Source organism: Acanthochromis polyacanthus, chromosome 2 (genome assembly GCF_021347895.1).
Source record: "Acanthochromis polyacanthus isolate Apoly-LR-REF ecotype Palm Island chromosome 2, KAUST_Apoly_ChrSc, whole genome shotgun sequence".
Lineage (NCBI taxonomy): Eukaryota > Metazoa > Chordata > Actinopteri > Pomacentridae > Acanthochromis > Acanthochromis polyacanthus.
In genome coordinates, this window is record NC_067114.1 from 39,901,395 (window position 1) to 39,913,679 (window position 12,285).

The 12,285-nt window shown below is 39.1% G+C and overlaps 1 protein-coding gene across 1 annotated transcript in view; it reads right to left on the reverse strand.

Moving 5' to 3' along the window:
* Positions 1 to 11,215, reverse strand: part of znf408 (zinc finger protein 408) — a 41,207-nt gene extending 29,992 nt beyond the window's left edge. The window contains exons 1-4 of the mRNA XM_051944405.1: positions 11,093 to 11,215; positions 8,108 to 8,393; positions 4,792 to 4,850; positions 823 to 1,034 (exon numbers count right to left, since the gene is read on the reverse strand). Of these exons, the coding sequence (XP_051800365.1) occupies positions 823 to 1,034; positions 4,792 to 4,850; positions 8,108 to 8,393; positions 11,093 to 11,094 (559 nt within the window). The 5' untranslated portion in view covers positions 11,095 to 11,215. The remainder of the gene's footprint in view (positions 1 to 822; positions 1,035 to 4,791; positions 4,851 to 8,107; positions 8,394 to 11,092) is intronic.
* Between the last annotated feature and the right edge of the window lie 1,070 nt (positions 11,216 to 12,285).

The window sequence follows — 12,285 nt, forward strand, 5'->3', positions numbered from 1 at the left end:
CACACTTTTACTTATGTGCTAACCGAATTGCACAAGGGTTTTCTAATCATCAATTAGCCTTTCAACACCATTAGCTAACACAATGTAGCATTAGAACACAGGAGTGATGATTTCTGGAAATGTTCCTCTGTACCCCTATGGAGATAGTCCATTAAAAATCAGCTGTTTCCAGCTAGAATAGTCATTTACCACATTAACAATGTCTAGACTGTATTTCCGATGCATTTAATGTTATCTTCATTGAAAAAAAAGATTTTCTTTAAAAAATAAAGACATTTCTAAGTGACCCCAAACTTTTAAACGGTAATATGTATAAGCAATATTTAACTTTAACTGTCACAATTAACAGCAAAACTGTGTAGCAATACACTCAGAGAATAAAATGAGATTAAGTTGCATGACAACACTGAATTATCAGCAACCCTTAGCTGTAAGATCATGTGGAAATGAAGTAGAACTATCTGCCTGTTGTTATTAGATGCAGTGAGTCACAAGATTATAGAATAAGAGTAGAAGCAGAGTGGCTCGAAGCAAAGTGTTGTTTCCCATTTTTAAATGAACCATAAACCCTGCAATTAAACCTTGAACAGCAGCTGAAGACACAAAGCAAGTTAGTTGATGAGATACACTAACTAAAGAGTAGTGCAGGCTCATATTCACTTTATAAGAGAAGCCCAAAGATGATTTTGAATAAAAACTGCACCACTGAATTGGATGCTCAAATGAACTTAATGATAATAAATCTTTTAATGTGACTGAATATTTGCCTAAGCCACACCAAATTCAGAACCATCTGTCTGTCTGTATATTTGCAGCTCTTACCTGTGTGTTCAACGGAGTCAACTTGTGCTTGTGGTTTGTCTGTTGTTTGACTTTTCCCCACAGTCTCATCATACAACAGCAGCTCAGTTCCCGGCTGGATGTCTCGACACACACTGAGGCACACATCTGCACATTCGCCCACGCACACCTCAGCACACACACACTTCACTGCCACATTCTGCTGGGCTCGGCTTCGTGCCTGGCAGGCAAAGCTGTGGGCAAATAAACAAAACACACTGAGTCCAAACGGTGCCGAAATCCGCACCTCAGGTTTCCACATGTGTGAGAGCATCTCTGTTCATCTTTGTATGTATGACACACAGACAGGATAAAGCCCACATAAAGCACGTAAGGCTGAATATAATGTGGAAAGTTGTGCTATATGCTAATCAACAATATATCCTGTGAGTTTATGTGACTACCGTCCCTGTTGGCCCGTCACAGGAGAGTGATGCTACATATTTTCCCCCAGTTTTACTCTGTGGGGGAGAAAAATAGGGCAGTTTTTAATCAGGACAGCACACAGTCAGCAGCACAGAGCCTGGAGCAGCAGGAAATGTTGGCATCGCACACACAGTCGGCAGTCGAAGAAAGTGTAGATGACACACAAACTGCAGTGTTGACAAATATGGCGTGGTGAGCCCAGAAAATATGATTATGAAATCCAATGTGACATTTTGTAATTATTCTGTAATCTAGAGCATAATTTTATGCACACAGCTAGACATGGCCCACTGCAGTCCTGGGCTTCACCAGCTAATCAGGCCAGTCACATGCATGAAAATTCACCTGGCTGCACTAAAGTGTTCAACGGTCAGAGTGCATTATATGGAGGTACTATATTCTGGGTTCCCTGCACTCTGTCCTTCCTTCTGCTTAACCCTCTGAATCCCAGAACTCACTGGCAAGTCTAAAAGGCAAGTTATCTTCAAAATAATCACAAAATTACAGCATTTATCAGAGCAAGGAACTATAAAAAGCATACAGATTAGATTTCTAACTTTCTGGTGCTCTTTGAAATTGCACTGGAAATAAAATCTGAGCTTAAAGTCGCAATATTTCATCAAAACAATTTATAATAAACTCAAATTCAACATTTTTTTATATGTCATATGCTCATACAGTCTGTGCAGCGAGATGCAAAGTGACTGTTCGTTAAGGCTGTGCAATAACAATAATGGTAATAATTTTTCCTGCGTTAAACGCGTGGCATCTGAACATCGCACACTTGGTGGGCGTGTACTTAAGGCCAGCAGGCGGTGATCAACTCCTGTCAACCTTCTTCTCCAACAATCCTGCCTGCCCCTGATTGGACAAACACATCGGGGCTGTCTGCTCCTAGATTTCAACCCGGACCAACATGGCGGTTCGGTCGCAAACTTTCGCTTTTACTACAAAAACAGTTTTGCAAAAAGTATTTCTGACAGCATTTGAGGCGAGAAATACCCTGTGCAGCTGCTGAATCTGTCCTCGTTTCAGTTCAACGACAACTAGTTTAGACGTTTTATGAAAGTTTCATGATGCCTCGGACATCCGCAAGCTGCATCGAATTTGAATAAAGTAGAAGTCGAGTCTACTTTATGCAAATGAGCTGCGGTCCACTCACATAGACAATGAATGGGATGCGGGAAATTGCTGAATTGTACCATGAGAGATTATAAACTTTTATAAACATTTTTAAAAACAATATGTCCAAAAATCAAATCAGATTCTGTAAAAAAATATATATATATAAATAAATTCTGCACACCTTGACACAAGTGTTAGTCATTAATGAATCAGATGAGAGTTTTTTTTGGCTGAACTGCAGGCTGTGTTTGCAACAAGAAAGTGGTAAAACATCCATCGTACCACAATTTTTTCCAGTATCGTGAACAAGTGTAGGCACGTGAAAAAAAGGTTAATATCAGGGCTTTTTTTGCAAAACAGGAAAATTCAACTTTCAATTTACATGTTTTTCCTCATATTTCATGATGTACAACAATATATCTTTGTTATCGTGCACATAAGACATCCCTGAGTTCTTTCTATATCTAGTCATGCTTGTTCTGTTTCTAGAGAGATGCAGGACTTTACTTTGCAGTGAAAAATGAGCCCACAGTAAGTAAAAATGTGACAGTTTGCTGCTATATTCATGCCATGCTTAAGTTCAAAAACTTTAATGTTGCGCATTTAAATAAGTATCTGAACTTCCCATTACACCCTGTGCCAAATTATTAGGCAAGTAGGTTTTTTTGTCCAAAACATAGTCTTAGAAATAAGTCTGGGCCTTCCCACTTTTAAATAGTCTTCTCCTACGCTAACTTTGTATTTGTCAGACATCATTTCAAATTATATTACATTTAAAGCAAGAAAATTACCACATATGTCAAAAGTGCATGTGCCAAATTATTAGGCAAGTTTTAGCTTTCATCAAAATGGGACAAAAAAAAGGACTTAACGGCTACAGAAAAGAGCCAAATAGTTCAGTTGCTGTCAGAAAAACTTACTCCCAATAAAATTGCCAAGAAATTGGGAAGAGATACTAGGACCATCAAAAAGTATATCAAAAACAGTCAAGATGGCAGAAAAAAGCGAGTTGAAAAGAAAAGAAGAACGTTATCATCAAAGGATCTGAGAAGAATTAAGCGAGAAGCAGCCAGACGTCCGCTGGCATCAAGTTCTACCATCTTTAAAAGCTGTTACTTACCTGAAGTTCCTATAAGTACCAGATGCTGCATCCTAAGAGAGTATGGAACAGTCAAGAAATCACCCAAACAGCCTCCACTCAACAAAAACCACAAAGAAAAACGGTTGGAATGGGCAAAACAACATCTAAAGACCAACTTCTGGGATGGTGCGTTGTCCTGCATCAGAATGAGAGCCTTTCTGAAAGAAGCAGGCTTCTTGTTGAACCATTGTTTGAACAGGGTGTTGCTTAGTAGCTCGCAGTATGCCTCAGAGTTGATTTTTACCCTTTCTGGAACTTGAAAGGGACCCACAACTTCATCTTTAATAAGTCCTGCCCAAACCATGACACCACCGCCACCTTGCTGCCGCTCTAAACGTCGTGGGGTTTCCTGTCCATTGGCCACCCATCCTCTTGCCCAGCCATCAGGGTCATCCAAGGTGACTCTCATCTCATCTGTCCATAAAACATGCGTGAAGTTGGTCTTTAGATGTTGTTTTGTGGTTTTTGTTGAGTGGAGGCTGTTTGGGTGATTTCTTGACTGTTCCATACTCTCTTAGGATGCAGCATCTGGTACTTATAGGAACTTCAGGTAAGTAACAGCTTTTAAAGATGGTAGAACTTGATGCCAGCGGTCGTCTGGCTGCTTCTCGCTTAATTCTTCTCAGATCCTTTGATGATAACGTTCTTCTTTTCTTTTCAACACGCTTTTTTCTGCCATCTTGACTGTTTTTGATATACTTTTTGATGGTCCTAGTATCTCTTCCCAATTTCTTGGCAGTTTTATTGGGAGTAAGTTTTTCTGACAGCAACTGAACTATTTGGCTCTTTTCTGTAGCCGTTAAGTCCTTTTTTTTGTCCCATTTTGATGAAAGCTAAAACTTGCCTAATAATTTGGTACATGCACTTTTGACATATGTGGTAATTTTCTTGCTTTAAATGTAATATAATTTGAAATGATGTCTGACAAATACAAAGTTAGCGTAGGAGAAGACTATTTAAAAGTGGGAAGGCCCGGACTTATTTCTAAGACTATGTTTTGGACAAAAAACCTACTTGTCTAATAATTTGGCACAGGGTGTAGTCCGTTAGAACTACAGGAGCGTCTTGGATGTGAGTAACTCCAGGAATCAACATGAATTCCAGTTCATTCACTCAAGACCTTTAGAAACCGAGAGTACTGACAACAAATCCAACCAGGCAAAGTTTTTATTTGTCCTAAAACCTAAAAAAAGTAGAATGAAATAAAATTGCAATAAGAGAATTAAAGTTTTTGCTACTTTTGTGTGTTATTGACTTACTTGATCCAGACGGCTCTTTGTATGAAAGTTTCTTGATCTGCCACTTCCCCCATCAGTGCCTACAAAACACAACATTTACATTATTTATACGCCATTTACTTCACTCCTGTTGAAATAATCAGACGCTCACCATCTATCTGCTGCGAGTTTTTTCCACATTATTCAGTACCTGGATAAAATATGCACTTTTATATTAATGCTCTTAATAGAAATGATTACAGTCGTGTCTGACTCAGAAGGGCAGCTTGTGCTTTGAATGTGCACTGATTGCAGCGGCCTTGTGAATTATCAACGATGCATCTTTTTTATCTGCTTCTCCATATGTTCCACTTAATTAGCAGAGAGGGTCATACTTAGTGCACCGCTTCTGTCTGCAAAGGGCACAACGAGGTGTCGCATAATCATTATGAACATCTCAAGGCTGAGTCGGATGTCTTTGCATCATTCAGGTGCGGACTCATATCTGCTTATTTAACAAGTGGAATACATGTTTCTGCTTTTATAAGAGCAACATCGGTGCAGCAGAGCGCTCACCGCTGTAGGTTTCTTGTGAGTGGACTTTGAAGAGCTCGTGCTTGTTCAGGTGCAGCCGAGACTCAGGCCCAACTATTGCGCTAATTGCAGGTTTCTGTACAAGCTAAATTTGACGACTGCTAATTTGTTCCATCTCAGCACAAGTGCGGGCACTCAAGAGAAAAAAAATCAGTTAAATTAAGCAGAGAGAGAAAAACTCCATTATCATATGCATTCATGACGGCACCATCCAAAAACGACACATTTTCTTCCAAGTGCTGGAGCCAAATGAGTGTCAGCTGCATCATACAGGAACAAAGATCTGAGTTATGAGTTTCAGAGACGCTCAGAATTTCAAAAAACGAAGCTATGAAGTGAACGATGAGGAGAGAAAAGACTGTTTTCTGAAGAGAATTGCTGTTGACAAGTCACTCCTGACCTTCTCAGTGTGGGAATTAGCTTCGAGCATGTGAAACATCAATCAAAGGGATTACATTGTCAAGGTGAGAAAAAGCTGTCAAATCACACAAAAAGCAGAATTCATCTTCACAAATCCAGACCATCGTATGTTCTGCTCAGAGAAACAGGTTCGAAAAAAGCAGGAAACAGGTTTGAGCTTTCATGTATCTCCTGTTCAGTCAGTGCTAAATGGATCACTACTCAGCTCTTCTCTCTTCTTTATCCATGTTCTTATTGGTGCAGCTTGTCAAAAGAACACTTCATCAGTCGTCTCATCATTGCTGATAAGTAATCAAGAAGCCTAGTTATTAACATTTTTCCTGATATACAACGATCAGACATAACATTAAGGCCACCTGCCTATTATTGCATTGGTGCCCCTTTTGCTGTCAAACAGCCCTGACCTGTTGAGGCATGGACTCCACTAGACCCCTGAAGGTGTGCTGTGGTGTCTGGCACCAAGATGTTAGCAGGAGACCCTTTGGAAGTTGTGAGGTGGGGCAGCCTCCATGGATTGGACTTGTTTGTCCAGCACATCCCACAGATGCTGGATTAGATTGAGATCTGGGGAATTTGGAGGCCAAGCAATATCTCAAATTTGTTGTTGTGCTCCTCAAACCGTTCCTGAACCATTTTTCGTTTGCGAAATGGTGCATTATGCTGTCGAAAGAGTCCACAGCCATCAGGGAACACTGTTTCCATGAAAGGGACATGGTCTGCAACAATGCTTAGGTAGGTGGTACATGTCAAACTAATGTCCATGGATGGCAGGACCCAAGGTTTTCCAGCAGAACATTGCCCAAAGCATCACACTATCTCCGACGGTTTGCCTTCTTCTCATAGTACATCCTCGTATGTTCCCAGGTAAGCAATGCTCCCGGCCATCCATGTGATGCAAAAGTAAATGTGATTCCTCAGACCAGGCCACCTTCTTCCATTGCTCTGTGGTCCAGTTCTGATGCTTACATTGTTGGTCTTTCAGCGGTGCACAGGGGTCACCATGGGCAACCTGACTGGTCTGTGACGATGCAGCCTCAAACGCAACAAACCATGATGCACTGTGTATTCTGACACCCTTCTGTCAGAACTACCATTAACTTTTTCAACAATCTGAGCAACAGTAGCTCGTCTGTTCGATGGGACCACACAGGCCAGCCTTCCTCCCCAAGTCCATAAATGAGCCTTGGTCTCCCATGTTCCCTGTCTCCGGTTCACTACTGTTCCTCCTTTGGACGTGCTGTAGATATGTTGGAACTAAATGCTGTAGCCTAGAGCACACAGTCTGACCAATCACCTGTCTGGAGACTGAGATCGGTTGATTAAATGAGTCACGTCTGGTGTGAAGCTGCTTAGTTGGAACAAAAACCTGCAGCCACACCGGCCCTTTGTGGAATGAGTTTGACATCCCTGTCCTACATTATTTAGAAAAAAAAATGAATTTATTAGAAGCTAAAGAACACATCTTAACCAGGAGTGCCAATAATTATGAAGGGCGCTGTATGTGCCAACAAAGCAAACGGTTTCTGATCAGATCGATATTCCACATTTCATCTCAAACCATCAGATTTTGACAGTAATGAAGGGAGCTGCCCTCTTCCATGGCACAACAGCATGGTTTCTATTGTTAGGTTTGTAATATAAGAGCTGTATGCTCTGCATTACTGGCATGATAATAACTACACAATTTGTTGTTTGATTCATGTTTTCTTCTCTTTAGTAAAACAAAACTGTTCTTCTTTGTTGTAATGTCCTTGTTGCAATCTTTGCGAAAATACTGTGACCCCATAAAAACTTATCTTTGTGCATCAAAGCTACATTATTAGAAGTTGTTTTGTCTGTGAAAACAATCCCCTCCTGCCTTAAAATGTCTTGGATGTAACTCTGTGCTGTTGCTTCCTGTAGAATGTGCAGATCTATGAAGTTCCCACCTCTCTCCCGCTCAAACACAGTTAAACTAAAAGCTACACAATAATATTGGAGTTGTAATATTGTAATATTGGAGTTATTCAGCCATTTGTGTTTGAACCACAAACCAATTCCACAGTAGAATAATGATAAAGAGAGACCCTACACTACAAGTTGACAGGATTAGTTCCTTAGATTTCTTATGTATGAAACCCAGAAGTCTGAATCTGTGTTTTTCAGGCTGTTATTGTTAAACTGCAGTTTCAAAATGGAAATACTCAGTTAAGGTGTTTGTTTTACTCATGATGTGTCTTCTAAAAGATTCACCAAACACAGAGAAAATTTTGATGTTCACTTAAATTTATCAATGTAAGATGTGATCGACACTCACAGTGATCACAGCAGGTTTGGTCTGAATGCTATCGGCACTGAAAATTACCTTTTCTTCCTCCCAGCTGCTGGTCTGACCTGTTTTGGGCTCGTACTGCGTCATGAATTCACCGCCTGGCCTGTGAATCACCGGGTCAGCGTCATACTTGGAGGCCCAGTCAGGTTCCCCACCCCTCCCCAGCAGGGCTCCGGCCTCCAGCGAGCCTCCGACCCACCAGAGACCCAGCCTGCCCTCACAGAGCCGCGATGGACCTACAGCGAAGTCACGGGGAAGCAGCGAGGAGAGAAATGAGGCAAGAGCCGACGGGGTGGGAGGAACGAGGCAGGCCGTCATCCTGCAGAGAGACAAATAAAAGCAGGTTACAGGCAGAAACAGAAGCAGACACCGTGATGCTACCGTAGGCTGCTGTGTAACACATATTTAATATCTGATTCTGAATCATTCAGGAAGTTTGTTTGCCACAACACTGACTTGCTTTTACAGCTGCAATCTAAAATTTCTACCCTGCTGTATTCAATTTGCTCGATATTTTATTTCTGCTTCCTCCGTTTTTTGTCTACTGTGTATTGTAGCTTCAGTGGTTTGTTTCTTTAATTATATTGTCCAGGGAACCAAATTTATAACCTTGAGTGCAGTTTTTGTACAAAATGTAAGAAAAAAACCCAAAATGACGCTAATATTCCAGACCTTTTTCTTTCATTTCCATTAAGCAGCAACATCAAGGGAGGAAACAATTCGACAATTCTACAATTTCATTTAGCAGACGCTTTTATCCAAAGTGACGAACATCTGAGAGTAGATACAACACAAGCTAAGATCGAGTCAGAACAAAACGATCTGGACAAGTGCCTAAAACAAGTTCAGGTGTGATAAGAGGACCTTGGTGTCTATAAGCAGTGCAGACGTAATAGGATTGTTTTTTTTTTGCAGTCTGTCAAGTGCAAAGAGGTTTTTTAGTCTTTTCTTACAGACTGAGAGGGATTCTGTCAATCGAAACAGACATCTTTCACAACAAAACAATCTGACTTACAACAGGTAAAGAGCAGGTCCACAGTTTTGAACATGTATATTGTTAAATTCTTTAATAATTTCTATTCCCAAATGTCTTTTATAGTTGCTCTGCATTGTAGTAGATAATATTCGTAGCAGATCATCCTAATGTTGACAATAACATCAAGTGAGGAAACAGACCTTATTCACATCACATTCTGACTTAAAGCAGATAAAGCACAACTGTGATAATAACTGTAATACAGTTTTTCCAGCTCCAGGCTGCATTATTTTGTGACACTTCAGTGGAGTTGCTAATGATGGTGATAAAGCTCTCTATGCCCCAGGTACTGATACTGACCGGTGTTTTCTGTTGTGCTCTAATAACACAGCTAAAAATACATTTCACAATCTTCTTTCACAAATGCAAACTGTGGAGGTGTTAATGAAGATCATCTGCAACTAAGTGTAATGTACAGAAACCTTACACAACCACGTGCATTCCACATGAACGCAAAACATGGAAATAGTTGCTACAATGCAAAGGAACTAAAAAAAAGACACTTTGTAACACTACTTATTTAAAAGATAAACAATATACATGTACAAAACTTTGGGCCTGGTCTTTAGGGTGTATTTGTGCTGTAAAATAAGACAGAACAATTTGCCAAAATATCTAATTGTGATTTTTCTAACAATTATTATGATTTGCACTATAATTTTAAAGCATCACTTTAATATTTACTGCACAATAGACTTTAAACATTTGACCAGAAAACATCATCAACATACCAACTGCTCTATAGTCTAATACAAGGTTGACAAAATTAAAAAACAAACAAACTTATATTCCATTTTTAAATTCCATGAAAGATGAAACAATAATTACAAAAGCTGTTACTGTCTTCAATTGAATAAATAAAGTAATAGCAATACAAATTTAAATGGATTCCCATCAGAAAATAACAGGAACCTTCTGTAAATGCTCTCTGATGCTGAAACAGGCGAGTAATTCATGGGTCAGAAGCAGCATCTAAGTATGAAATATCCAGCAATCAAATTAAAGTGACAAATATTAGAGAACAAACCCCGGGGCAGGCACGTTGCATAATGTATATCCTAATTTACAGCCTTTGTGAATTGTTGCTTCTACTGAAAAATGATTAAATGTACAGCCTTACTTAATGATGGAGCTGCAACAATTAATCGATTACATGTCAACTACTGAATTAATAATCAAACCACTATGATAATTAATTGCTTCTAGCTTCTTGAATAGAAATTAAATTCTCCATTTTCTTTTCTCTAATATCTTTGGGTTCTGGACAAAAGCTTTGGGAAACACTGATTGACACTGTATGCTGACATAGAGCAAACAGCCAATCAGTTTCAGAAAAGAATCACCAAATTGATCTACAATGACAATGATTTGTTTGCAATTAGTTAACTTCCACTCTACTGAATATATTATAATAAGGACTACTTTGGGACACATATTGATCTTTTTCTCAGTGCTAAAAAATTGACCTGTTATATAGCTTAAGGTATTAAATATTACTTTCTTAAAGGTTTACCACAATGAATTTTTAAAAAAACAGCACTTTCAATAATGTATACTAGTGGAGAACTCTTCGCCTGTCTACAAATATTAAAATACATCAATATATATAAGCTATGATATAATGATCTGTCTCTAATGTGGAAGGTTTGCAGCTAACGCAGGGAAAATGCATTTCTGGCCAACAACAATCAACACAGCTGTTAGCATGTTAGCTTTGAGCCGTTTGGGTCCATTTAAACAGATGTTGTCTCATTAACTGGACAAGGGGCGCTTTTCCTCTTGCTTATTTACTAAATGTTTATAAAAATGAGTGTTAACTAAATGTACATTCGTTTTAAAGACTTGTCAGAGACAGCAGTGACAGTTTGAGTCGAGCCAACTTTAACTGTGTTAGCATCGGTTAGCTAACAAACCATCAAAAGTCCGCGACTCGCATACGATTTTAGGAGTCATTTTAATAATTAAAATAACTGTGTACATACATGGGACGCTGTGGATGTCCTGGCTTAATTATTTAGTATTATAATCACTTAATGCATCCCGCTGTAAACTCTGGGAAAGCCATCGTTATCCAGCTAGAATAAGCATCACACGAAGTCCTTCCGTCTGTGGTCCGAGTTGAAAACGAGTATGGGTGTATTTGGTTCCGCAAGCATACAGATCCAAAAAATATTACAGTTTTTTCATTTGAATTATGATCATCAAAACATTAAGATGAGGAACCGGCATGAAAATAGATATTCCAACGATTTATTCATGAGTGTGGTATTGCACTATATCAATCAAGAGATTTTGTACAATGTTAAACGGTAGCCATGTTATGATTTTTATTATAAATGTTAAAATGTAAGTCTAAAATTCGTAAGATGAGCAATTGTTTGTCTGAGAGAAGTCATACAATTTACACACAGTTAAATTAAAAACTTTACAGAGTTAAAATACTTCAAAACGGAAAGATAAAACAGCACTGTTGAAAATATGAATACCACACAAAGATATAAAGGCAAACCAGTGTGTTGTAGATGAATGTGCAGATTTACAGGTCAGATGGATACTTCAGGTTAATGAGTGATGATGACTAAAACTCATTGTGGGACAGGGCCATAAAGAAGGGGTCAATGGCCCTTTGGCACACCTATCTCCAATAGCTTTGCTCCTTATTCATTTAGATAAGAAAATGGCCTGGCACATCTATTCTCTGGAACATAATGCATCCTATTACCATTCAGCTTTAAGGTAAAAAAAAAAAAAAAAAAAAAAACAACTCTGGCTTGTTTGTGTATCTTTAAACTGATCATAATTGTCTTGGCTGGAGCTGCACGGAGGATGATGTGGGTGTGTCTCTGCAAAATAGTGGTAGAGGAAACTCGTTTTGGTGGAACGGTTCCACATTAGAGACAGAAATGTTATCATTACAATAGCCAATTCCCTGCCAAAGAAAACGCCACAAAAACCAATAAAAGATATCTGTCGACTTTGTGAAAATACTTTTATTGATAAAAGACATGCTACTCATTAGGTGAAGCCTATCAATACGTAAGCTCTGGAGGAGCTTAGTGGACTCAAGAAACCAAAGATGATTGTCCAGAGTATGTGGCTTTTTTAAGCTGTTGTCACAGAAATTAGTGGAATGTGGGAAAAGGAGCAACACTTATCTACAAGGACCTTCATTTTA